This window comes from Varanus komodoensis, unplaced genomic scaffold, assembly GCF_004798865.1.
Source record: "Varanus komodoensis strain SLA01 unplaced genomic scaffold, ASM479886v1 scaffold64, whole genome shotgun sequence".
In the NCBI taxonomy this organism is placed as follows: Eukaryota; Metazoa; Chordata; class Lepidosauria; order Squamata; family Varanidae; genus Varanus; species Varanus komodoensis.
The window spans coordinates 3237014-3264306 of record NW_025336273.1 but is presented as its reverse complement, the minus strand read 5'-3'; the positions used below and the strand labels follow the sequence as shown (position 1 = coordinate 3264306).

The window sequence follows — 27293 nt, the reverse complement described above, 5'->3', positions numbered from 1 at the left end:
GGGTTCGAGTCCCCACTCGGCCATGGAGCCAACTGGGTGACTCTGGGCCAGTCACAGACTCTCAGCCCAACCTACCTCACAGGGTTGTTGTGGTGGGGATAAGATGGAGGAGGAGAGATGATGTAAGCTGCCTTGAGCCCTTTGTAGGAAAAAGGCAGGATATAAATCACAATATAAATAAATAAAATAAAAAAGTGTGGTGGTATCCCCACTCCGAAACGGAGCTCCCGCCTTTTCCCTGCCACGGAAAACGTTCCTCGCCATCTGTTCTCCCGCCACCTCGCAGAGGTCGGCAGCTGCTCATTGCCCTGTGAAGAATGCGATTTGCTCTTGGGATAATTTGTTTAGAGCAGCGAAAGTTCAGCAGTTGGTGGAGCAGGGGCACCGGAGTGACATTCGATGACGCTGCAGAGGTCTGCGGGGAAGTGGTGGTAAAAGGATTAGCCAAAGCCAATGAACATCTCTGGGCGCTTTAAATGTTTCATTTGTGCAACGACCTTGGATTGCTCGGGAGCGCTCCTCTTGCTTGGTCCGTCTCGGGCAGGACGGGGGCTGCTGCCCATCCTCTGTGACCCCGCCGACCAGAAAAGCTGTGTGTGTTTCCACAGGCGGCTTCTCAGCTCCCCGCTTGCAAATTTCGTGGGCTCCGGACAACACTGTCATCTGCTTGTGAACCTTCCGTTCCCTCCCGGCCTTTTCAGTCTGCTTTGAACAACAAAAAACCCATTAAGAAGGAAATGACGGAATAACGAGCTGCACAGCCTTTTTAATGGGCAGTGCTAGGAGGGTCTCCATCACGGCATGCCTGGCGAGCCATCTGGAAAGCTGCTGCCATGTTGACCAGCTGATGGCTGCTCTTTGCGCACCCTTGTCCCATTCACACAGAGCAGGTGGCGCCTGCCAGCAGGGACCAAGCATGCGGTGTTGCCCCCCGACAAGGGCATCCCTGAGCTTTGCTCCCTTGGGGCGCGTCCTGCCTTCCTCTGCAGGGGAAACAGGGTTAGGGTTAACCCTGTGACACCCCCTCACATACCTGCATGTCGCCAACAGATCCCCTCTGAGTCTCCTCCAGGCTGAAGAGACCCAGTTCCCTCAGTCTCGCCTCATACGGCATCCCCTGCAAACCGGCCACCAACCTTGTGGCCCTGCGCTGCACTGACTCCAACCTGGCTATATCCTTCCTGTAATGAGGGGCCCAAAACTGAGCACAATGCTCCGGTTGCGGGCGCACCAGAGTCGTGTAGAGGGGCAGTAACACCTCTCTCGATCTAGAAGCCACACTTCTGGCTATGCAACCAAGGGTGCGCTCGCCCTCTTGGCCACCGCATCACACGGCTGGCTCACGTTCAGCCTGCAGCCGACCAGCACCCCGAGGTCCCTTTCACAAGTGCTGCTCTCCAGCCACTTGCCCCCTAACCTGCACTTACGACGCCCATTCCTGTGCCCCAAGTGCAAGACCTTGCCCTTACCCACACTGAGCGCCACCCCGTTGTCCCCGGCCTGCTTCCGGCTCTTCCGCATACCGTTGAGCGTTGCTTGCTGGTGAGTAAGCCAAGTCGGGGTGGCGCATTTTGCAGGGGGCAGAGCAGGCTTACGCGCCAGTCGTAAGGGGCGTAAGAAGGATCCCGCTGGGTCCGCTTCGTCCCGCCTTCTGGTCACCCGGTGGCCGCCAGCCAGAAAGCCCGCAGGTGGAACACGAACCCACCCCCTCCTACCCGTGTCCCCCCACGCCTGGCCCAGAGCCCTCCCCCTGCACTGGCTGCCCTCTGGAGGCCTTGGGCTCATAATTCCCGGCCAGCCAGAACATGAACAGCGACAAGATGAGCCCAACATTTATTTGTGAGACGTAAAATCATCCAAAATAGGCAGCCGTATGATAAGGCAAGGCCCAGCAGTCTGATGTTCTCCAGATGTTTTGGGCTACGTTCCCATAAACCTTGGGCATTGGCTGTACTCGCTGACTGGGACCCATGGGAGTTGTAGCCTAAAACATCTGGGAGGCCCCAGGTTGCTTCCCCCACGATGAAGAAAAGGATCCGTGCCTTCTGGAAGCAGAACCCAGTAGGCACACGGGACTACAGTTCCCACTGTCCTGCCAAGCCATCTGGGCTGGGAAGGGTAATTCTGCTCTCCACCATCCTCCACCTACCCCAGAACTATGTCCAGCCAACCAGCTCTGTCCACATCCACTTCCCCCTTGCCCAGCTGTGACCACTGTGCCTGCTGACCCCTGCCGCCAGTCATTTTTCTGCTCCTTTTCTCCTTGTTCTTTTTCCCGCCCGCTGCCCGTCCTCTCCCCGTGCCGCAGCGGGAGCCGGCGTCGAATTTAATTAACTTCTGAGGGCAGCGCTTCGAACGAGTAAGCGCTCTGGAGCGCAAATGAGGAACATCGGAGCAGGCGACCTGCGCTGACCCAGGCGCTCGAGGCCCCTCCATCGATCCGCGCGCAGATTGCCTGTCCCCTGAGCTGCCTTCTGCGGAGGACATGTTGGCCCACGGGTCCTGATCCTGAGAGGCAAGCCGGCTGCAATCCGCAGCCCGTTGCTTTTTTATTTATTCTGCCTGTCCCTGAGACGTAAAGGACTTAAGGCAGCCGTGGGAGGGCCGCCGTATGCGCAGGCAGAAGGCCCCGCTCCGATCCCCAAGGAGGGCGGGCGAAGCTCCTTCCTCAAATCCAGGGGGGCGGATTCCAGTCTAGGGGCAATGGTGCTGCTTTTAGCTTACATAGAAACATAGAAGCAGAGCGAGTCAGAAGGGGCCTCCCGGGCCATCTAGTCTGACCCCCGGCTCCACTCACGACATGCCCACCATGTGCACGTCCAGCCTCTCCTTGAACACCCTCCCCGATGGGGCCTCAACCTCCTCCCGTGGCTTCTCTGTAACTGCTCTGCTGATCCTCTGTCAGCCAAATTCCACCCTGGGGGAGCTCTGGGGCTGGGCTGCAGGCCATGGGAAGGGGCCCAAAATGCCAGAATCCCAGCTTATTGTAGCTCAATGCTTTTACCAGCAGCAGCAACGCCGTAGCAAGGGGCAAAGAGGTGGAAGTCCAGAACTCTCACGTGATCAGCACAGGAAATGCGTGGGGCTCCCCGTGGGACCCTGGCTGGCCGGATTTGGCCCCAGCTGGAGGTTCTCTGCCCCGCTTCCATGCAGAGGAGTCAGACGCTGCTTCCTGGTGGCCAGAGGCTTTTTTCCTTGTGCTTGGGGGACATGCATTCGAGGCTTTCTAGGGAAGAAAAGAAGAACATTTCCTTTGTGTCTTAATAATTAGCTAGCTAATTAATGTGGCCTGTTTGCTGAAGTCAGGGAGCGGAGTGAGCGACTCCATCTTCCTTTCAGGGCAGTTCGCAGTGGCGAGCAGGTGGATTTTGCAGGTTTTAATTAAAAGCACGCGATGCCTCTGGAGGGATCACCCGGTGCCGTTCTGGGCTTTCGGTGTGTGAGTGGAAACGGTCATGACAGGGCTTGAGCTCTGCCCTCTCTTCTTCCTGCATTCCCTGCTGCGGGGGGGGGGGCTGCTTGGAGGGGGGCCACACAGCTTGTGACACGCTCCGGGCTCCTGGGCATTGAGTCACACATCGCCCTTAGCTGCTTGAAAGGGTTGCAGCTCCAGCTCAGCACACGCACAGGCTTGCTGGGAGATGCTGGTCTCTTTCCCCTGCACAATTAAACGAAGCGCCTTTCACGCCCGCTTTCTACTCTCTCTGGTGCCTCAACTCAACAGAGACAGGCTGGTGTGGGGCAGATTGGATACTGTGTGGGGCAGAGCAGGACCCTTTCCCAAGCTCTCCCTGGCACAATGGCTGCATTTACTGTCAATCAACGGCTGTGGCTTCGGCGCACGAAACTTTCGAAGGCAAAACACCCCGAGGGAGCTGCCTCTCCCATTCTGAGGGGATTTTAAGGGTGCTGCTTTTTTAACTGCCATGGGCCTGTTTTGTTCTTGAGAAGGCCATACCCAGAGGGTGCTGTTTGGTGTTCCCGGAAAGTCCGGATTGAAGGGTTACGCTTCAGGGCCTTCCAAAAAGGCTGCGACAGCCCCCCCCCCCCCGCTCCCATGATGCACTCAAGAGGACCCTTGCCAGTGCTCTGGCATAAAGGGGACATACACGGTCACGCTAAACCTGCTGCGCACTTTCGGGAACCATGGTCGCCACTCCGATTGAAGCCAGGCCCTCTCTTCTCCTGGCTGTCCGGCCCATAGCTGTGCCTCCCCCCACAAGCTGCCGGCCCCTCTTCGTTCCTGGCGCAGTGGCAGGAGTGAGCCCGTCCTGCTCTCCGTCGTGCCGGCGCTCTGCTTGGCAAAGGAGCCCGATCATCCCTGAATGATTAGCCAGCGCAGCCCTGGCCGGGGTGGGGGCTGCTGGTGGGGCACAGCCAGGAGCTTTGGTGTGCTGTGCAGCCGTCGCCGTGCCGGCGCGGTGGATCCTGCAGCTGCGCCTGGCGAACGGCTCCTGGGGGCTGGAGACAGCACGGGCTTCTCGTCCGGCTGCGCACAGGCAGGCGGTGGGAAGGCGTTTGCGTGGAATTAGATCCCGGGCCCCTCCGGCGGCTCAGAAACGGCAGCTTGTGTCAAATGCTGCAGCCAGACGGATTGGGCCGTGCGCCCCACTTCTGGCCCCCTTGGTCCTGGTTGCCCGAATGCTGCCCAGCCCAGTTCCAGGTGCGGGCGGTTTCTTCTGCCTGCCAGGGAGCTGAGTTCCCATTGAGAGGAAACCCCAGGGGTTGCAGTCCAGCGGTGCCAAGAAGACAAGCTCGTTGTCACTTGATGCTCTGACCGTCCAGAACGGAGCTGTGCTTGCTTCAAACGCACCCAGCGATCGGCGGCTGGGGAAGGGAGGACGGGCCGAGGAAGCAGGCCGGCCCTTTCCAGGGGCCGCAACAAGAGCGCCCGGAGGGCCGTCCTTGGTTCCACCCGTTCGTTTTGCAGCGTCTCGCCTTCTTAACGTTCAGCTCTTCTGAATTGTTTTGCGTCTTTAGACTCCTGTAAGATGCCGCGAGGCATCTGCGTTTGAGGAGGGTATGTAAGAAATACCGAGATGTGATGCTGAACAAGAAAAAGCCATAACTTCCCATTGTAGGCCTTTTTTCAGACTAAAGTCGCATAGGATTGTGCCCTGGATGAGCGCTGTGTCTTGCGGCTCTTTGTCATCCACTGAGCTTCTAAGTCTTGGTTTTCCCTGCCAAACTGAAAAGATTGTATGAATCTGCCCTGGTTCCTAGCAGCGACACGGTTCCTTAACTAGCCAAAGTTTTTGTGTGTATACATGCACAAACGCACACTCACTAGCGGCCGAGAAGGCATGCACAGAGCTAAAATGCATGCCGCCGAAAGGTTGGAAACATAGAAATAGAATGAGCCAGAAGGGGGCTCCCGGGCCATCTAGTCTGACCCCCAGCAGGCTCCGCTCACGACATGTTACTGGCTGCAGTGAAGCGGATGAAGACTGGTCTGTGGTTGGGGTACCCCCTTCTGGAGCAGAGTGCCTGCCTCGCATACAGAGGGTCCCCTCTTCAGTGCTGGGTGTTGTCCCTTAAAAGGGTTGGGCAGCCATTGCTCTGAGCAGTCTACCTCAGATCCTGGGCAGGTGCTGCCAGTCAGAGTGCAGCCTGCTGGGCTACACTGGTGCAGTGCTTTTAACCCAGAGGGCGGCTGACTTCCTTTACTGTCTTTATTTAATTAGTTCATGGTCCACTTTTCTCCTGCACATAGCGCTCCAAGCAGCCAAGAATGAAATCAGGTGCAATACAGAACTATGATGAAAACATTGAAATGCATCAGCTCACATGCCTGCGTTTGGATGATGGGATTAACTGCCTTGGCAGCCAAAATGTGCAAGGAAGGAATTGCTGATACCCAGAGAGCGCGGGGAGAGTTCTTGGAGTCCGGGGCGTCCAAGGCGTGGGTTTGGAGGGTGGCGTTTTCCCTGTCATCGTAGAATCGGTGCTGGGGAACTGGGCCTCTTGGAGAGGCCGCTGTGGAAAAACCTGTCCATTGCTCGAGGCCATCCGAGGCTGCCGCTGGCCGTTCGGCTCAAACAGAGCCGGCCTCTTCGCAGCACCTGGGATACGTTTTTGGTCCTAACGAAACCCACAATATGGAGAAGGCAGAGAGCTGCGACACTGCGCCTCGCTTCCGTGGCCTTTTGGAGCAGGCGGGGAAAGGGGCTGGAAGGCCGCATATCTTGTGCAAGCAGGTGGAACTTAAAAGCTCAGGCAGGTTCTTTCAAGTTTGGCGAGGGCCTGGGCGCCCGGAATTGGGCCTTTCGTCGTTCCTTCCTCCTTTTCAAGATAACATGGTGGGGCGGTTTCTTCAGGCCGGAGCCGGTGGCTGCCCGTGTGGGGAGGCTGGATGTGAGGTAGTTCATCGGCCCCACAGAATAAGCGCAAGGTTTTCCTGGCTGCCGGCGCGCCTGGTGTCGGGCTCCGTCGGGAGAAGTGCCAGCGGCTCAAGCAGCGCGAGGAGGCTGGGGAAGCGAGAAGTCGGTTTGGGAGGCGGGTCGCTCACTGACGCCCAGGCAGGGCCTGGGGAGTGAGGTCGGCGTTCACCCGGAACGTGGGTGAGCTGCACCCGCACCCGCACCCCTTCCGAAAGGTCACCGCGATGCGGCCACCCGCCTTCGGGAGCATCGCGCCCCATCGGCGAGGGCGAGGGTTGTGGGGGGCACACTTGCTCGTGTGGGAAGCGCCTCTGCGCTCGGCTGACCGCTCCTTCTTTCCCCCTCTCCTCCAGGGCATCTCCCAGGCCACCTTCGTTGGCCACGACTGGGGTGGCGCCACGGTGTGGGGCATGGCTCTCTTTTACCCAGAGCGGGTCAGGTGAGTTGCCACCTCTTGTGTGTTCCCAGTCGAAGCCACGGGGGCCGTGGATCAGCTCCTGAGGCCGTGGAACCGCCAGCGCTGCGGAGCCCATTCTGAGTCGAGGGAAATCAAGGAACCGAGGTTCCGTTTGGATGCGAGGAAGCCCTTCCTGACAGCCAGGACCCCGAGGGTGTGGAATGGGCTTCCACGGGAGGTGGTTGAGGCCCCATCGGTGCAGGTCTTCAAGGACAGCCTGGATGTCCACATGGCGGGCACGTCGTGAGCGGAGGTGGCTGGAGCCGGGGGTCAGGCTAGATGGCCCTGGAGACCCCTCCCAACTCGCTCTGCTTCTCTGCTTCTACATCTCTCTGAAATCCCGTGCTGCCCCTAGAGCAAGCGTGGTGAGGCGAAGCCAGGCACTGCACCCCCATCCCGTGCCACCTGGTAGCCCTCCGGCCTTCCTCTGACCAGACGGCCACTTTGCGTCTTCCTGTCGCTCTGCTGCTCTATCCTTTATCCAGCTTCCAGGACAGAGACCGCACGCGAGTCCGCAGGGGACACGAGCAGGGGAGGAGGCACCCCCTCGTGTCCCGCTTGCGACCGCCCCCTCGTTGCCCACGGTGGAGAGCGGGGTGCTGGACCAGGCGGGCCTTCGCTCGGGTCCTGCGCAGGCCTCCCCTTCAAGGGTGTGCTGTGAACAAGCCCCTTCTTCCGGTGCAGCGGCTCCTGGCAGGAGGAGGACGTAGGCCCGGCCGCGTTGCTTGTGCGGGTGGCATCGCCGACTCACAGCTTGCCGATTTCGGCTGCTGCTTTTTTAAATAGCCGATTTCCTTTCTCCCTGTGGCCACTCTTCGTTGCTCTGTGAGCTTCTGCCCCTTTGCTGTGACGCCTCTGTTTAAACGATCCGTAAATTACCTTTATTATTGGGCTCTGTGCTCCTCCTGTGCGTGTCTTTGCCTGCCAGTTTCTCCTGTGGGGGCAGCTTGGCCAGAATTGCACCAGGGGCGCTTTCTAACATGCGTCAACAACGGCTAACAGCCATGTTGTTTTCAGTCCCGGATCTTTCGTGCACCCCCCAGAGAGGACTCTGGGGTGGGGGGGGGCTGCAGGGAGAATATTACTGGGTGCCCGCCACTGCGTTTCCCTTTCTGTAGCCGCTCAGCACCCTCGACTGACCTTTCTTTCCCGATCTTTCTGCTCATCCGTCTTTACGACACTTTAATCCAGGCAGCCTGCATCCGGCCCCCCGCATGTGGGGGCGAGATGCAGTGGCCGCTGGCCAAGGGCCGTTCTGTCGGCTGCACCGGCAGCACAGGGCTGCTTCTCAAGCCGTCGCAGCAGCTGTCTCTGCCCTGCCGCCCATCCTTGCTCTTTGTGGCAGCCTGGAGAAAAGCCATCGGGTGCCCCGCGGCAGTGCTGGGCAGCCCTGGGCCGCCCTTCTGGGCTGGGGGCCTTGTGGCGGAGCCCCTCTGCCCGGCCCCTCGGCTGATCTCCTCTGTGCTGTCCCAGGGCCGTGGCGGGGCTGAATACGCCCTACAGGCCGGCAGACCCTGAAGTGGATATCATGAAGCTGACGGAGTCCCACCCGGTCTTTGATTATCAGCTCTACTTCCAGGAGCCGGTGAGTAGGACGTGCGCCAGCGGTTCTGGGTGTGGACTGGGGACCCATGGGGGGCTCTCTCCAGGCTCGGCCCCCTGAGGCTCAAGTCCAACCCTACAACTGGGGATGGGACCTCCCCTGGCTCCCCGTTCGGGCCCCACAGGGATCGCCGTGGCACTGGAGCCAGCTTCCTCCTGTCTTGGCCTGCCAAAGACAGGGAGTCCCGGGCTGCGTGCCTTTGACTTCCGTCTCACGCGCATGGCGAGTGCCAGCCGACCTCGTGCGCTGGCGTGCCGGGCTCTGCTCGTTCAGGGAGTGGAGATGCCCTGGCAGGCATGCGGTAGCCCCTTGCCCGCGACGGGCCTTGGATTCTTGCGGGCCTGTTGGGGCAGCGAAGGAAGGGGAGGGGGCCATCTTTCGAGCAGGCTTCCCCGAGCAGCGCCCAGCACCCCCGGCCAGCAGAGCTGAGAGTGACAGTTCCTGGTTGGGGTCAGCCTCTTTAGAAACCCCCAACCTGGAGCCGCTTTTGATTTCATGCAAAGCAGCGGACTGTGGGAAAATGTGGAACGTTTGTGCTTGTAAGGCTGGAGCTGGAACTGAAAGAGAGTAGAAGAGGGAGGGTGAGTTAGTGCGCAAGATGGGAGGCAGGGAGGACAAGTCAGAAACAGGGCGAGTCAGAAGGGGTCTCCGGGTCATCTAGTCTGACCCCCGGCGCCTGCTGGCTCCGCTCATGGGATCCCCAGCACGTGGGTGTCCAATCTTTCCTTGAATGTCTTCACTGATGGAGCCTTCCTTGGAAGCCCCTTCCGTATCCTAGGGGTCCTAGCCATCAGGGAGTACTTCCTGACCTGCAGCCTGAAGCCTGGTTCCTTCAGCTTTGCCCCCTCGGAACGCGTCCCGCCCTCCGCTGCAGGGGAGGTCATGGCCCTCCTGCACATGGCTTACCCTCGCATACCGATAAGTGGCTGAACGATCCCCTCGGAGTCTCTTCTTCTCCAGGCTGAAAAGAGCCAGCTCCCGGTCTCATCTCACGGGGCATCCCCACAACCCGGCTGCCATCCTTGTGGCCCTGCCCTGAGCCGGCTGGTTCCAACCTCGCTCTGTCCCTCTTGCAGTGCAGAGCCCAGAACTGGGACGCAGGACTCCGGAGTCTCATGGAACGCCACCAGCTTCTCTCTCGAGCTGGAAGCCACGCTTCTGGCCATGCACCCAAGGGTGGCTTCGCCCTCTTCGCCGCCACTTCACACTGCTGGCTCATGCATTAGACGTAAAACACATGCTCTGCCCTTCCTCTGCCACACTCTTCAACCTAGGAACTGGCTCTCTAACCACTGGGAAATACTGCCCAGTTGTGCTTTGCAGAATGGGCTTTCCTTGGTGCACAGCTGGGGCTGTGGGTTTTTGGTGGTGTGTCTGTGCCCTCTGGCAACGTACAGAGAGAGAGGTTTTGGTCTCAGGGCCCAGCCCAGGTCTTCTGAGCTGCCCGGATCTGTTTTTCCTTTGGGTGGGGAGCACGGATTTTGCTTTCCCGGTGCAAAGCAGCCAGCCTTGTTGCTGACAAAGAGGCCGCCTTGCCCGCCCGAGGATTCTCTGCAGGGTTGGGTGTGGAGGCAGAGCAGTCCTGCTGAAAGCCGTTTCTGGGCACGGAAGTGCATTTCCTTGTCATCCTTCTCCCACCTTGGCCGTTTTGATTAAAGCGATGAATTATTGAAATCGCTCCATCGCCGCTCAGGATTATTCCTTCCGGGGGCTGTTCTAAGCAGGCTTCGCTTACGCAGATGCATTTTCGTTCCCCGAATCTTCCCTCGCTCGCTCGCGGCTTTGCTGTGCTGGCGTTTGCACGCTCAGTTTTACACCATCAGAAGAATTTGTACCTGTCACTTTGGGGAAATCAAAATACTGCCTCAGCTCTGGATCGATGAGTGGAAGGCATTATTCATGGGAACCGCTTGGCGGTACCTGCTGCTCCTGCACTGTTGGGAATGAAGAGTAAGCCTTGGGCGGCTGCCAGCGCACGGGCCGAATCCTGGCTCCCAGCCCCTGCCTGCACTGAAACTCTGCGTGCTCCCAGATGAGGCTTCGAGGGCGTCGTTCCAGGGCCTCGTTCGCCAGGGCCGCCTTCCCTTCGAATCCCGCTCACCGCTGCTGTTTTTCCTTTCTTACTAGAAAAGCAGGAGTTAAGCCAAAAGGGGAATTCTGCCATGATTGTGAGCCGCAGGACCCCTCGGTCTGGAAGCGCAGCGTGAAAGGTGCTGGCCACAAGTTGCAAGGGGCCGTGTGCCGTTGGTGTTGTGTTGGTGTATCTGTCCACCTTCCGCCACCCTTACTGCATCGTATCTGCACACGTCCCGTCGCTGTGTGGTCACGGTGGGCTCATGGCAGCGGCGTTTTCGAATGAGCCCAGCAGGTGTGACAGGATGTTGTTGTTGTTAGTCACGAAGTCATGTCCGACCCATCGCGACCCCACGGACAACATTCCTCCAGGCCCTCCTGCCCTCCACCATCCCCTGGAGTCCACCCAAGCCCACTCCCACCGCCCCAGTGACTCCATCCAGCCATCCCACCCTCTGCTGTCCCCTCCTTCTTTTGCCATCTATTGTTCCCAGCATCAGGCTCTTCTCCAGGGAGTCCTTCCTTCTCATTAGGTGGCCGAAGTATTTGAGTTTCATCTTCAGGATCTGGCCTTCTAAAGCGCAGTCAGGGCTGATCTCCTCTAGGACTGACCGGTTTGATCGCCTTGCAGTCCAAGGGACTCGCAGGAGTCTCCTCCAGCACCACAATCCAAAGGCCTCATTCCTTCGGCGCTCAGCCTTCCTTATGGTCCAGCTTTCACAGCCATGCATTGCAACTGGGAAAACCATCGCCTTGACTACACGCACTTTTGTCGGCAGGGTGATATCTCTGCTTTTTAGTATGCTGTCCAGATTTGCCATAGCTTTCCTCCCCAGGAGCAAGCGTCTTTTAATTTCTTGGGTGCAGTCCCCACCTGCAGGGATCTTGGAGCCCAGGAAAATAAAATCTGTCACTACCTACATTTCTTCCCCATCTATTTGCCAGGAAGTGAGAGGACCGGATGCCATGATCTTAGTTTTCTTGATGTCGAGTTTCAAACCAACTTACACACCTCCAAAACTGAGAGAAGTTCCAGGGCAGCAGGAATGCCTGTTCTGCTGGGAGGGGAGGGGTATTTATTTATTATTTATTTAATTCCATTTCTATGCTGCCCCATAACCCAAAGGTTCTCTGGGCAGCTTACAATACTAGGGCATAAAAACATACATAAATTACATTAACCTGATAAAAGATAAAACAATAATATGAGCACCTCAAATAGAATATCCTCACAGTAAATACAACCAACAAAATAACCAAAATTAAATTAAGATACAAAAATCTATAACAACATTTATTTATTTATTTACAATATTTTTACCCCATCCTATACAATCGTGCCAGGATGGCTTACAACATAAATAAATCATAACAATAAGTATAAAAGTATTAAAATTACATTAAATCACCCAAAAACCTGTTTAAATAAAAAAGTTTTCACCTGGCGCCGAAAAGAAAGAAGAGTCGGTGCCAGGCGGATATCCCTGGGGAGAGAATTCCGGAGTCTAGGCATTACTGGTGAGCATGCCCCCTCCAAGCCCTCTCCCCTTGGATCTCACTAGCGGAGGGGATGCGGAGGAGGACTTCCGAAGAGGATCTAAGTGGCCAGGTAGGAATATATGGAGAACGGCAAAGGCGCTCCCTCAGGTACCCTGGTGCCAGGCCATTTGGCTTCCGTTGCACGGGGAAGGCATCGGAAACCAAGCGCCTCTGAGTTGGGCATGGTGCCCGCAGCCTCACCCGAGCTTCACGTGGCCGCGATCCCCCTTCATCAGCAGTTCAGCTTGTGGGATTCGAAAGAAGCGGCGCCGAGGCTGAGCTCTGCATCACAGCTGCAGCAGCCGCCCAATTTAGCTCTGCAAGCGCGGACTCCGTTATTTCCTGGGATGGAAGGGGGGCGAGAGAACGACAGGGCAGACGGCCCGACTGCGCCCCAGCAATTGGAACGGAGCGCCAAGCCTCTGCCTTGGCCTGCGTGGGGAGACCAGCTCCTTTGTGCGCCTGATGTCGAGAGTCGGGGAAGAGTGTCGGTTTCTTAAGTAACTTTTTACCCAGTTGTGTAAAAGCAGAGAGGGGATCCATCGCTTTTCTCTCTGACAGGCTTGGGCTGTGAGGGAAGTAGAGTGGATGTAGAGCACCTGCACCTCCAGGTTGGGGTCAGGAGGTTGCATATGATGCCGCGGTGGGAAAATTGGCGGACTCTGAGGGAGAAGCCATGATTGGTGTTTTGCTTGGAGTGTGGGGGGCGGGGAGCACAGCCAAGGGGCACTAATGGATTGAAGAAACTTCACAGGCATCTCCTGGATTGCCTGATCTCCCAAGATCCAGGCACCGGTGGGCCTGGACAGCCTAGTAGAGGGATCAGTGGAGACTGGAGCAGCTATGCTGGGTTGGGGAGGCAAAACAGGACAGCACCCCGCTCAGGGAGGCTGATAGCCAGGCAGAGCTATGCTGAACCCGAGCCAGGACCAATCTTGTCCACCATTCTGCCCTCGGGAACCCGCAAGCGGGACAGGTGTATGCAGCACCTTCCCACCTGTGTAAGAGCCATGAGGACTAGTGACCATGGGTAGCCTTCTCTTCCATGAAGGAGAGCCATGTTTCCCTGTCTGCCGTATCATTCCATGCATCCCACTCTTCTTTAGGGTAAACAATTCCAGTTGTTACCGTTTTTACTAAGGGAGTTTCTCCAGCTTAGGTTGCCCTTTCTGCACTTTTTTGACTCTGCAATATCCTCCTTTTAGTGCTGTGACAGTTCTGTCAGCCCGCATGCATCGTGGCTTTGATAAGCGCAGGATGAGATTAGCAGTTTTATTTTCCATTCCTTTCCCAACTATGGATTTTGCCGTTTTCACGGCAGCTGTGCGCTGGGTTGACATTTTGGCGTTCAAAAGCAGGACGGGAAAGAGCCTTTCCTGGGGAGGAGACGAGAGCGCCTGTGCGTGAGCACGCGAGGTGCGTTTGGGTTCTTCCTGCCCACCTCCCGTGCCCCCAAACCTTGAATTTTTCAGAGCTGTCATGAGAAGATAGTACAAACTTGTGGGGCTTGTCTGCCCCCTCCAGCGAGAGAAAGGGAGGGCGGTGGAGCGCCTGCGGGTGACTGATGGGGCTGTCAGCCGCCCCGGCAGCGCACGCCTGGCTTGCCTTATGGAGACATTTGTATCTCCGGAAACGCACCTTTCTTCTTTTGCTTCTCTTCGCTTTAGTCGCTTTAAACAGAATGAAATCAGCGGAGCAGTTTTAATTGCCGGAAGACAAACGGCTCCTTTTTCCTCCGGTGGCAGCTGTGCAGATCTCCGGCGTGCAGAGCTTTCGGGAGAGTTTCCCCCGCCAGCCCGGGGTGGGTTGGGGCGCAGGTAGAGGCACGGACGGGATGGGGGCGGTGGGAACGGGGCCGTGCAGGGCCCTGATCGGCCCCTCGCCCACCTTTCCTTCATTCCAGTTGGTGTCCAAGATTGACGGAGGTTTGGGCTGGAAGGGTCTCGCTTTGCTCGGGGCTTTTGCAGCAAACCAAGATGGGCTGGCGAAGAGGGGGGGGGGGGCGGGGGGGGGGGGGGGCGGCATTTGCCTTCTGGACTGGGCGAGTGTGAGGGCCGGTGCAGGGACTTCCCAAGCCCAGTCCAAGGCGCTGGGCACGTGCAGAGACCAAAACGGCCTGCGGCCAAGATGTTTGGTGGAAAGTCTCTGCTCGGCTGCCGCAGTGGCTTTCGCTGCTGGGGAACCGATCTGGCGCTGGTCCTGCGCGCAGCCGCTGCGACACGGGCAAAGGCAGAGAGCAAAATTAATGAGGAAGCCAAAATGGAGACTGCCCAGCACAGTGCATCAGTGGTGCGCCCCCCCTGCAGTGCGGGCCACTGCGCCGGGAAAAGGGCTAGTGGAGAGACAGTGCAGAAACGGTCAGCCAGAAGAGTCGGGGCAGCGCCGGGACCGGGCCACTTAGCAAAGGGGCCGGCGAGGGAGACCGGAGAGCGCTCCGGACGAGGCTTGGTGCGGGGAAGGTGGCAAGGGAGGCGTTTTGCTCCCTCTGCCCCAAGAGCAGAACCCAAAGGGTCCATCATCCACGGCGCGGATCAGTGGACGGTTCAGGGCCCCTGAAAAGGAGCCTTGAGAGCTTTTGGACACATTTGCTGGGGGGACGCTGCCCACGTCCAGTCCGGTGTGTCTCGGTGCACCAGTTGCTGGGAAGGGGGGGGGTGGGGCGCTGGACCCCTGCCTCCCTTGTGGGTGTCTTGTGTGAACGCGGCGCTGGGCTAGCAGGCTTTGGCAGGCAGCACTGCAGGCACCCCCAGAACAGGGCGCTTGGGACCAGGTGTGCGACTGTTCTCCGATAGGGAGGGGTGCGTGGTGTGGGGTGGAACGGCAAAGAGGGGGGCGTCGTGCAGAAGGACCGGCTGACCGGCCTCCCCCCAGAACACCCCACGAGGCCCCCTGAGCAGGATGCGAACCGTTTCCCCTCCTCCTCCTCCAACAGGGAGTTGCGGAGGCCGAGCTGGGCAAGGACGTGAGGAGGACCCTGCAGATCATGGTGCGGTCAGTCAGGAAGGAGGTCAGTCCGCGGCACGGGGCGGGGGGGGGAGGGAGGGCAGAAGGCAGGCGGCCCCTTGGCTGGATTTCTGCCCGGAGAGAAGCTGCGGCAGCAACCCAGCCCTGCCCCTTCTCCTGGATGCATTTCCCTTGCAGGACCACATGGAGAATCGCTCCATCAATCTCTTCAACGTGCGGAAGCGAGGTGAGAAGCTGCAGCCCCGGGGGAGGAAAGGGGCGCATCCCGGGGGCCGAGGCATCGCCCCCCATCGCCCTGTCGGCTCCCCCTGAACACGAACGCAGCAGGACTGTCGCAGCGTGTCCCCCACATGGCGCACAAAGTGTCCCTCCATCCCGATCCTTCCCTTCCCTTTCCTTCCCTCCCTCCGTTCTCCTGCTCCTCTGCTCACTGTGCTCCTCAGGAGTGGCACAACTTTGGATCCGTTGGCGATTTCCGGGCTTTTGTGCCGCCTTCCCCATTCTGAGCAGTCCGGACACCGTCTCCTGCTGGCGTTCAAGGCCTTGATCCAAAATTTGCTGCTGTGTTGGGCCCGGTGCCTTTGGCCTAGACTAAAGATCCCCTGGAGGGCCTTTGAACTGGGTTTGGCCTTGGGCTACATTCGCTTTGAGGCAGAACAGCCTTGATCCCAGGAAGTGGGAGAGGACCTGCAGGAGCCCCCCTTTCCTTTTCCTCATCGGGAAAGCACACGGGGGTCTTAGCTGCTGTAACGAGGCACTTCGCACTCGTCCGCTTCCGGCCCAGCTTATTTTTCCTACTAAAACGTAGCACACTCCACGTACTGAAACAGACGGCGGGTGGTCAGCTCCTGTCCTTTTGTGTGCAATTAAATTTGGCCTGGAAAAGTGGTGCGTGACTCTTTCATCCCCGCCGAGGAGCAGGCTCCTGTTGATATGACAGGACTTGAGCCCCTGTGTGGACACCTTCGTGCGGCTGTCCTTGCAGAAGTGCTCAGGGTGAAGAAGCAGGAGGGGCAGGAAGCGGTGCGAGTGAGCCGGCTCCTCCGCGCTCCCTGGAAGCTGCTCCTGCTCGGCCTCCTGCTCTTGCAGCTCGCAACCCCCTGCCGCTACCTTTTCATTGGTGAGGCAAAAGCAAGCTTGCCGGAATCCCCCAGATTCTACCCTGAAGCTCGTGCCTCCGAGCCCTTCCCCGACGCTCAGCTTCGTTTCGTTTTCTGGATGGAAATCCACGCACCTTGCTGTGCATTTTCTCCGAAGTGCGCACCTCACTTGTGCACCTCTCTGCAGCGTGCTCGGCCTTCCTGCACTGTGGGTTTTTTAAACCGTGCATTTCGCCGTGTGCATTTTTGGAATGTCGGAGGGCCCCGGCCCCACGCCCGCAGCTCAGACACTTGGCCGCAGGCTGCAGGTGGTGCTCAGTCCAGACCGTGTGGGCCGGGTAGGAACTTGCTCGTGAGGAACGGGGCTGCACGGCCGTTTTCATGCCGGCCACTTTTGTGCTGCAGGAGGGCTGCTGGTTGGGCTTCCAGAGAATCCTCCTCCAAGCTCCCTCCTGCCGCCCCCGGTGCTCCAGTACTACGTCGAGCAGTACCAGAAATCCGGATTCAGGTACTGGGGGTGGCGGGGAGGGTGCCGGGGGGCTAGAGTGGGGGCTTCTGCTGGGGAAATCGCCGAAAGCGGCCCCCTGCCCTCGCCGGGGACAGTCGCTTGGGAGCAGATGCCACGCTGCACAGCAAGTCCCCAGGCGAGTCCCCCTCCCCGCTCTTTCTCTTCTTGCAGGGGGCCGCTGAACTGGTACCGGAACCTTCGGGAAAACTGGCGCTGGAACGCCACCGCGCGGGACAGGAAGGTACGGGTGGGAGGGGGACTCGGGCATCCGCTTCTCCTTGGGCCGCTCTGCCGCTGGCCTTCATCCTCTCGCCGAACCCCAAAGCTCACTGCAGGGCCCTCGCTGGGCCAGCGGGGGGGACACGTGCGGGGGGGGGGGCAGCTCAGCCTCTCGGGAGACCGTAAGAGGGAAGCAGATGGGCCCGGAGACGGCATGGGAGGCGTTTCCCTACCAAGCAGTTTTCTCTGCCGGTAACTCACGGCTGCACAGAGGCGGGGAACCTCAGGCCTGGGGTGCAGAGCCGGCCCTCCGGAGCTCCCCAGATATCCACGCCCCCCCTTTCTCCCAGCCCAGCCCCTCCCCTCCCCTGCCCATCCTTGGGCGCTTTCCCAAGCTGTGGGCCATTCCCCCTCCGTCTCCCCAGTTCTCCGAAGGCTGTCGGGCCACTCCTGAAGTTTAGGGGAAAAGCTCCAGCAGGCCGGGTGTGTTAGAGCGTTCACGTCGTTTTAGTTGTGGCGCCATGTGGCCCCCCTCCCCAGACCGCTGCCCTCCTAGTGGCAGAGCCGTGTGGCTCCCGTCTCAAGTCACAAGCGAGTTCTCCGTGAAGCCAGCCCGGCTCCGGGGTCTCCGGAAGCGGGTTCTGTGGTCGCCCTCGTCCGAAGCGTCGGCCTTGCGGAGGCTGCCTGGAGTTCGGGGCGGCTGTTGGGGGGCAGGCGGCTTGCTTTGTGCCCGTGATTTCTGCTTTGTTTTTGTTGCCCACGTCAAAGCTTGGGATTATCGACTTGGTCTGAGCATGACAGCCCAACTAGGGATTGGACTGTGACTTGCTGGTACACGCGGCCCCCGCATTATGGGGTAACTGTGGGTTGGTGGTCACAAACAGCCCGGACTTCACAACCCATCAGCAAATCATGGGTGCTCTTCCGGGGTTGCTTCTGATCAGCAACCGTGGTTACATTATAGTGCAGGGTTCAAATGCAACAACACTATAGGAGTCAGAAATAACCCACAGTTCAGCAACAGCCTGTACACAACCCTTACATGCAAACCAGGGCACCGCGTCCTGCTGCATTTCATTATTGGGATCCAAAGGGGTGCCGTGAATACCTCTTGGCACACAGCCAGGCCTGACTTCTCTCTTGCTCTGCCTCCATCGATTTGCACGTGCTGGGGTCCCTCCTACATCCCTCTGCTGGGTGGGCTGCAGCCCCCCGAGGCTTCCCAACGGCAAATGAGCTCGCTTTTTCAGAGCGCCACAGCCTCTTCCCAAAAGTGCCGCTTCTGCTCCTAGGGAACGCCCACTGATCCGTGGCACAAGGCACGTTCCCAGCCCTGCCCGTCCCTGGTGCGAGTCTGCTGGCCCCAAAGGGCCGCCGGCACCTTGGACGAGAACACGCAGCTGGGCCCTGCTGCAGATGCCCGACTCCCTCCCGCTCTGTCCCCGCAGATCCACGTCCCCGCGCTGATGGTCACGGCTGGGAAGGACATCGTCCTCCACCCGAAGATGAGCGAGCGCATGGAGGAATGGGTGAGTGGCCGTGCTGGCGGCCCGGTGGGCCAGCGAGCCGCAGGGGCCGGACTCTTCCTCGCAGGCGCCTTCCTGCGCCTGCCTCCAGGCCGGACTGCCGTGACGCCCTCCGTGCGGCTTTACTCCTGGGGACTCTAGCAGGCCCGGGACGGAGCTGCCACCGTGTTACCGAGGGGACCCACGAAACCAGATCGCTGCCCCTCTCCTGCCCGAGTTTCTCATTGTTTCCGGGCTCGGGGGAGGAGCTGGTTTGGACCTCTGACGCCTAAAGCAGCCTCAGACTTGGGTGTCTCCGGCACGGTCCCCTCGGCCGTAAGCCTGCCCAGCCCTCTCCACCATGGGGGGCCTCCAGCCCCAGCCGTCAGAACTGCAGGCCCTGTGCCCAGAGCAGAGGGGCCGTTCAGGTGGAGGCACCTGGGTTGCGCCACTGGAGCCCGGGGCCACCCTGCGGCGGTTCTGGATTGCTGAGCCACAGTCCTTCCTCTGTCCCCCCGCCCGGATTCCACTGAACCCAGGAGCTGCAGGGAGACGGGTTTGCCCAGCGGCGGCCTCTGGCTTCCGGGGTCTCGCCGAGCGGCCCACTCTGGATCGGGCAGCCACGGCCCGTGAGCATTGCCAAAGCCCAGCTCTGCTGGCAGAGAGAACTGGCTTGTGGATCAGCCACGCGGATTTTCGGCCTCTCCTCGCGGGCGCAGCTCCAGGGACTGTCGTGCTGACTTCAAAACATCAGCAAGGCGCCCCGGCCCCTCACAACCACGCGGCCTCCTGCCGCTGTAGCAAGACGGTCAGGGATCCCCGGGAATCCGCATCACGGATCAAGAGGCGCTTCACTTCGTTTCCACACCACTTGCGACACGGAGGCCGAGGCCAGTGGGGTTCTATTTACACCCCACCATTTTCCCTTCAAGGAATCCAAAGTGCCTTACAGGAAGCGCCTCCTTATCTTATGCTCACAACAGCCCTGCGGAGAAGGTCCGGCTGCCAGTCTGTGACTGGCCCAAAGTGAGCTTGGTGGCTGCGCGGGGACTAGAACCCGGATCTGCCGCATCCTGGCCCAGCACCTGAACCCCCACACTGCACGGCTCTCACGTAGTGTGGGAGTTTGCCGGGACGATGCCCCCTCCCGTTAGGGGAGCCGTGAGCCGGGCACCAGGACGCCTCCGTCCAGCGGGGACTGACCTGCGTTTTTCCTCCTAGATCCCACAGCTCAGCCGGGGCCACATCGAGAACTGTGGGCACTTCACCCAGATGGAGAGGTAGGTGGTATCCCATGTTGGTTCGGCCTGGCGGGCAGCTTTTCTCAAATCACGGTTAAAATACTTGGCGCCCACTCTTCAGTCTAAACGCTGCCGGATGCCCTCAGTGCAGAGAAGCTGAGACCCCCAGCGGGCCCCCGAGGAAGGGCAGCTCACGGACTGCTGGGACCTCCCCGCCTCCCTGGCATCTCGGGCGATGCGTTTGCGAAAGATGGCACCGTTCCATCCGAGCAGTCTCTAGCTCCTCCCAGACGAGGCATGAAGATCAGTCTGCCGGATTTCATACTTCCCCAATGTTCCAAAATGATTCCCAGCCCACTAGAAAGGCCTGTTTTGTAGGAGAAATTATGTAGCCCCGAGAACCTTCTTTTCACTGCCTCTTAGGAGAAAGAAAAGCACCGAAACAGGGCACTTCTGCATTTAAACAGCAATGCCCACGAGCAGAAGCTGGCAGGCAGAGCACGGGCGAAACAGCCCCTCTTCCTCCCCACTGGCTGCCACGCTGCAGCCGCCGGAAAACGGCGTGTCCCGTAAGGGAGCTTTTCAGTGCTCCAGCTGCGGCTCCTGCCAAAGAGCCCAAGAAAGGTTGCTCAGCCTAGTCGGACATCCAGGTATTCTGCAGTTGGGAAATCTGGATAAAGCTGAAGATAAAGCTTTCCTGTTCCGGAGCATCCAAGCAATCGAATGCAGAGGTAGGAATAAAAGCCCGGCCGGTGAAAAGGGTGCAGGACATGTGTGGTGACCGTGAAGGTTGGGGAACATCGGCGTGCCCTGCCAGCTCAGAGGGGCAGAGCCCCCCTTTCCCAGCCAGCAAGTCTGGGTGGCTCACAGTCCATCCCAGCACAAGACGCCTCGGAGAGGGGGGCAGGTGGGCGCACCAAGCCAGGTCCCCCTCGCACCCGCCCTCACGGCGGCACTGCCCCAGCCCTGGCCCGGGGCCGCCCACACAGAGGTCTGCGAAATCGCCTTCTTTCCGAGCGCAGCCCGCCAGCTTCCTGCCCTGTTGTTCATCTCAGTAAACGACCCTCTCCGCCCGAATGTCACAGCTGCAGTAAAAACTGACGCCTCTCCCGAAGAAAGCCATTAAATCAGCTGCCGGCTGGAATTGCATTTTGCCAGTGCCCCCATCCAAGGGATGATATATTCCAGCCGAGAACAAATAAATCGAGGCGGGAGAGCGGGGGCTGTTTGACTGCAAGTAAGAATCCGGCTCGTCTTTCTTCCCTCGCCGCCTGCCACGCTGCCCCCACCCGATTTTACGGGGAGCCATAAACCCTCTGCAGCTAAATGGCAAGGCAGTAGCGGCCCGTGAATTGAGGGGGTCTGGACGGGAGCAGCAAGGGCATTCCGGTTTGCCGGGCGGGAACGCTGCTGTGTGGCTTCGGGGGAGAGTCCGGGAAATGGGCCCAGCCTCTCCGGGGGTCCTGCTTGCTCCTTTCGCAAGCCTGCCCTCGGGCATTTTGGATCAGCGTCTGGGCCGGTTCTGCTCCTCAACGCAGACGGCACCTGCCTGGCCCTGCTTTGGCACCGCAGCGGCCAGAGGGGCTCCTCGATCCAGGGCTCGGTCAGCGCCGAGAGCCGGGGGCTTCAGATCAGGGCCTTCCGGAGGTGGCCAGGCAGCGCCTGCAGCACCCAGAGGGGGCTCTGGAGAGCCCTGACCGTGGTGGGGGGCTTCACCCCCCTTCTCAGTGATCTTCAGCACGATCCTGCGAGGTAGGCCAGTTGGATCCTGGCAGTACAGGTGGAGGGGCCACGGCTTGCCTCGGGCTGCCTAGTGCAGAGGTCTCCAGTCCCTTGGGCGCAGTGGGCACCTCGGGAATTTGGGGTGCGTGCCCCAGGTGTCGGGGGATGGGCTTTCCTAAAGGGGTTGCTGTGTGGCATGAGGGGAGGCGAACTGGCAAGAGCGACTAGGGCCATCTTGCCCAAGAGCTACCAAACGCAGAAGGGCTTTTTGGCCCCCAGGGAAAGATGGCCCTGCAAGACCGCAGCTTCCCAGGCACTACAAACTGCTCAGAATTAAAAGCAAACCTTGAATTTAAAAAATGGGACGGAACAAGGGGCCTGGTGGTTACCCACAGAGTGGGACTCAGTCAGCCTGCCTGCCTGCACCCGTTGCTTCGGAGCTTGGGTCTTGCACGCATCCTGCCGGGGGGTGGGGTGCTGGGGAAGGTTGGCTCTGTGCGAGGGCCAGAGTGGACGGAGCCTTGTGTTCTCCGGCGGGGCTTTCCCCGTGTTCGGAGCCGCGGGTGAGGTTCAGAGATCCTCTGTCCGTGCTCCGTCACGGTGCTGGAGCAGCTCTTGCGCCAGTTCTGTACCTTTTGCATCTTCCCGCTTGGCCAGGTATGTGCAGCGTGGCCCCATCACGCCTGAAGTCCAGAGCTCTTTAGCGGAATTGGCATTCGGGGTCTTGGCGAGTGGGGTGGTCTCCAGGCACCAGATGTGGGCCGCCTTTTTCATGCCTCGGGGACCTCGGGGTGCTGGTTGACTGCAGGCTGAACGTGAGCCAGCAGTGTGATGCGGTGGCCAAGAGGGCGAATGCCACCCTTGGTTGCATAGCCAGAAGTGTGGCTTCTAGATCAAGAGAGGTGTTACTGCCACTCTGTACGACTCTGGTGCGCCCGCAACTGGAGTTTTGTGCTCAGTTTTGGGCCCCTCGTTACAGGAAGGATATAGCCAGGTTAGAGTCAGTGCAGCGAAGGGCCACAAGGTTGGTGGCCGGTTTGCAGGGGATGCCGTGTGAGGCGAGACTGAGGGAACTGGGTCTCTTCAGCCTGGAGAAGAGGAGACTCAGAGGGGATCTGTTGGCGACATACAGGTGTGTGAGGGGGTGTCACACGGAGGTGGGGAGAGACCTGTTCTCCCCTGCAGAGGAAGGCGGGACGTGCTCCAACGGAGCAAAGCTCAGGGAGCCAAGGTTCACCTGGGATGCCAGGAAGCACTTCCTGACAGTCAGGACCCCCAGGGTGTGGAATGGGCTTCCACGGGAGGTCGTTGAGGCCCCATCGGTGCGGGTGTCCAAGGATAGGCTGGAGGTGCACATGGTGGGCATGTTGTGAGCGGAGCTGGCTGGTGCCGGGGGTCAGACTAGATGGCCCGGGAGGCCCCTTCTGACTCGCGCTGTTTCTGTGCTTCTGTGCCCCAATGCCCCGCCTTGCCAATGGTGTGCCTTTTCCCCCAGGCCGGCTGCACTGAACAAAATCCTGATCGAGTGGCTGCAGAAGGTCCACAAGCGCCCCACGCTGCAAGCAGCTGCTAAGCTCTGAGCCACGTCCCGTCCCGTCCCATCCCGGCACCCATCCCTGCGGAATCGCCGCCAGCCGTCTCGGAAGCGGGGAGGCAGGTTCGGGGAAGGACAGGCTGTCTGGCGTTTTCTCTCTCAATGCTCTGAGCAATGAAATGTGTTCCCGTCTTGATGAGATACAGAAATCTGACGTACGGGAAGGGCAGAGTCGGGAGCAACAGGAAACAGGCTAAATGGAAGCACAGCGCTTGAGCAGCCTCGTGGTCCTCTATTCCTTTCGCCGCCACTGAAACCTAACGAGAGGGAAGAAAGTAAATTCCTGGGCCAAGGCAATTCGCAGGGGCCTGCCTGGCACGCCACCTTCCTCTCCCGGTGATCTGGCAACCAGCTGCTTGCTCTCCTTCGCCTCCTGCACGCGGCTTCAGCCCCTGGTTGCCGAACGCTGCAGCTCCGCTCTGCCCTTGGATTCATGGTTTGCAATCATGGCCCTTTCTGTGTGCTTAAACCCCGGTTCCCTGGTTGTGGGGGCCAGGGGGCTCATCTTTCCTGAAGCCAATGGAGAGGGAGTAGTCAAATTCCTTTCTTCCAGATCCAGCAAATCATGGTTTTTCTGTCTGATCCAGCGTTTGCTTTACCTTTGTTGCACGGAGTCTTCTCCATGCCCCCCCCCCCCGGTACACCCCACAACCAACCACCCTGGGAAGTGGTGTGCAGCATCGCATCTGCCTTCCAACACTCAATGACAGCTGCTGGAGCCGAGGTCTTTCAGCCACTCAACCCAGGCAGAAGAGCCGGGAGAGAGAGAGCCGATAATGCAAAGGTCACGAAACCTGGAGCTCTAGTGCTCACCTTCGTAACTGATTTACCCAACCTGGTATTTTCTCCTCCTCGTAGCCCAGACTCCTTAAGGTGAAGGCCTTTCCAAGCCTGGATTCCAGAAGCCCTTTAACCTGGCCTGTATTTATACTTCGATTGTACAGGCACACAATGTTTGCAGTGCCAAATTCTGCTTCTGGATCAGGCTGGCTCCGATTTTACATTTTTTAAAGGCTGCCAAGTCTCCAGTCCTTAAGGTCTGGAAGGCACTCTTGCAGGCGTGTGGGTGTGCCAAGCATGCCGAAATCCCAGAAGCCACGGAGGTGGGTGAGTTACATTTCAGGGATCGATTGGAGGAGGTGTCTTTTGGGCCACTGACCTTTTGGCTTCCCCACACCAGCAAAGCAGGAATGAGCTAGAATTCCTGCTCCGGAACTTTCACTGTGAATTCATGTAGAGAATTTCAGCGTGGCCCTTCCTAGCTGCGGGGTCCGAGGGGTGAGTTCGGGGCCTCCTTTTTACCTACCCAATACGTGCCTTTCTCTCCAGCCCCACCGCTGCCCCAGAGTGCTTGCGGGATCAAATTGGTGATAATTCCGAGCAGTAATCTTGCTCCTCTGATTCTGATTGTGCTTTTATCCCCTGCTGCATCTATGGCTGAGAGAGCTGCTGGCGGAAACAGGTGACCGGAATAAAGGTCTTATGATCAACGTCTTTGGCTGTTGATTGATCTGTGTTGGGAAGAAGGGAAACTGGCGCAGCAGAGAAAGGACGCGGCTCTTTCGCTCAGTGCAGAAGCGCCTTCTGTTCATGTCGCTGTGCACAGAGGGCCTCCTGAACCCGGTCCCTCGAGCTGTTCCGGACTACAAAGCCCAGCATTCCTGCCATTGTCCCTGCTGGGTGCAATCGCCCGGCCCAAATGCCCTGCTGAGCCACTTCTCTCGGGTGAGACCGGGGAGGCCAAAGCGTGGAAGGAACCCTGCCTGGATGGTCCACCTGCTGCTGCCCCGCTGGCCACGGCCGGGCAGCCGCCGCGGGTTGTTCTCGGGACGGCCTTCCTCCGCCCCGCTGCCACCGCAGGAGAGCACCCCCAAGGTTCCCCTCGGTCCACTCATGCAGCGGCCCTTTGCACATGCTCTGTTTTCGCCTCCTGCTCAGGGCTTTGCTGTGGCCCCTGCGCCGAGGCCGCTTATTCCGGATTCTGGCTCCGCGGGGTGCAACTGTGCGCGGACGCCCGCCTGCGGGGGCTGGGGGAGCCGCGGGTGTGGCTGGGGGCGCCCTGCACGGTCCCGGAGGGCTGCGAGGGCGGAATTGCAGGCATGCGGCCCGTGCCCCTGCAAGAGGGAAAGGGGGCTCCTGGGGAGGCCCAGTTGGGGGGGGGCGGGCTGGCCTGGGCCCAGGCGCACCCACCGCCCGCCCCTCCAGCCGCCCGTGCGCGGGCCCCGGCTTGCGCCTCTGCGGACCACCACGGCTCCGAGCCCCGCAGCAGGAGGTCCCCAGTGCCACAGCGGCGCAGGGGTGGAGGAGGCCCGGTGTCGGGTGTGAGCGGCCGGCAAAGCCGTGCCCGGGCCGATCCCGGTGCTTTCCTCCTCTGGGGAAGGGGTGCGCCCGGCCTGCCCCTTCCCGCGCTTGGGGACGCCGCCAAGGTGGGGAGACTCGGAAGGCAGCCGAGCCTCGTCCCGCGCGTGGCCGCAGGGCACGTGGCTTACTTCCCGGAGGAGCAGCCCTGATCCCTCGCTCCGAATCGGCTCCGATCCGGTGCCTTCACTCCTGCTTCCCCAGGCCTGCTTCCCAGGTCGCAAAGCCTCGAGACTTGGCATTGTCCGGCTGTACCGCAGGTGGGTTCCTCACCTCCTAGAGTTTTCTGCTCCAACAGAGAGACGGTCAGGGAGAGAAACAGAACGAGCCAGAAGGGCCTCCCAGGCCATCTAGTCTGACCCTCAGCTCCAGCTGGCTCCACTCTTGACTTGCCTACCATGCGCACAACTCTCTGTGATGAGCACTTTGGCTGCAAATGGGGACGGGGAAGAAAGCCCCCCCCCCCCCATCGCAATTCTATCTCTAAAGAAAAAGGAACTGAATTAACATGGAGAGAATAATGGCCAGGAGCTAAAAACGCCACCAGCCCGGAAGCTGCCAAGCCGGGGTTGTCAGGCTTTTGCAGACTAAACCACGCCTGAGCGAGCCGATACCCATTTCTCTTTATAGGATTACACACGAAAGTGGAGCCCCTACAGTGGAATTTATGTGGGGCGTGTCATATTCAAGCTCTTGACACAGCAGCTTGCTAAATCCACCTGGGAGGCCACAGGTCTGCTCTGCGGATGAAGCGAGGGAGGGAGCTTCGCTCGCTGCAAACAGCTACCTGGGAAAGCTGCAATCGGGGTCTGTTACCAGACGGGGACAGGGGACCGCTCTGCATTCAAGCGTGTTCCCCGGTCGCCCTCGGGTGCAGCTCTCCACATTCTTGGGATCTGCAGGTTGCACGGGAAGCGCACCCTGGGCTCCCCCAAAGGTTGCCCCCTGGGCTGCCTGATACCCTGCCCTTCCTCCAAGACCGAAAGAGCTCCAAACACCTGCCCCGTGTGTGGTCGAGGGGCCCAGGCCACGCTGCTGAGCTTGCCTCGCAGGGGGCAGGGAGGTGTTCACCTTCTTGGTGTGGGGCCTTCCTGGAGGAGTGGGGGGGAGAGGGTCCTTGGAGGAGGGAGCTGGCGAGGCCCGCAGAGAGAGCCCAGCCTACCACAGGCCAGATGGGCAACCTCCCTTGGCCAGACCAGGTCCCTGGGCCGGAAGCGGCCCATCCGTGCCCAGGGGTCAGGGCCCTTCTGCAGTGCTGAGTCCCCACTCCCTGGCCCTGTCCTCGTGATGGGAATTCTGCAGGTGCCTAAGGAAAGGGTCCAGAAAGTCCCTTGGCCAAGAATCAGCCCCCCAGCCCTGCTTCCTAAGAGACCCCCAAACGAGCCAGAGCGCCTGCATTTCTTCGCAAAAGCTTGCCCCATCCCACCGCGGCTGCTCCCAGGGGCTCAAAGAGGTGATACCCAGGCTGGTTTATTTATTTATTTTAGGACTGGTGGGGTTTGATGTTTGTAAACCACCCAGAGAGCCCTCTGGGCTATTGGGGTGGTATATAAATACAATCGGTCAATTGATCAATCAATCCGTTGTCCCTGAAGCACCTCCGGAAAGACGGACGAAAGCTTCACAGCACATGCAAATGTATACGTGACGGATGGAGGGGCAAATTAATGCAGGGGGGACACCTAGAAAAATAAGGGCGACCGAAGCCCAGGAGAGACTCGGTGGCTGAGCCTCGGGCAGGGCCTGCTCGGCTTCGTCTCTTCAGCCACGGCTCCGAAGGAAACTGGCATTCGCAGATGCGCCTCCTTTTCTGCAGCAGCGGGGCTGTCGGCTAATAGGGGCGGCCTGCGGGCTAATGAAGGAGCATTGCAGTCGGCCAGATAAGAGGCGGCAGGAAGGAGCATCTTCCGAGCGTGGCTGCGGGTCGATTAGCTGCGGCATCTTCCCATGGGCCGGAACCCTTTCCCTGCATCAGCCCCCGGTCCCCGCAGTTCCCGCCAGGAGAATGTCTCCCTTTGATTGTTCCCCGC

At 59.6% G+C, this 27293-nt stretch overlaps 1 protein-coding gene across 1 annotated transcript in view; it reads left to right on the top strand.

The window, feature by feature from the left end:
- Positions 1-24399, top strand: part of EPHX2 (epoxide hydrolase 2) — a 39002-nt gene extending 14603 nt beyond the window's left edge. Inside the window, exons 10-18 of the mRNA XM_044450342.1 lie at positions 6734-6819; positions 8311-8422; positions 14985-15059; positions 15194-15242; positions 16522-16624; positions 16796-16865; positions 18292-18372; positions 19570-19628; positions 22807-24399. Of these exons, the coding sequence (XP_044306277.1) occupies positions 6734-6819; positions 8311-8422; positions 14985-15059; positions 15194-15242; positions 16522-16624; positions 16796-16865; positions 18292-18372; positions 19570-19628; positions 22807-22891 (720 nt within the window). The 3' untranslated portion in view covers positions 22892-24399. The remainder of the gene's footprint in view (positions 1-6733; positions 6820-8310; positions 8423-14984; positions 15060-15193; positions 15243-16521; positions 16625-16795; positions 16866-18291; positions 18373-19569; positions 19629-22806) is intronic.
- Positions 24400-27293: the final 2894 nt, after the last annotated feature.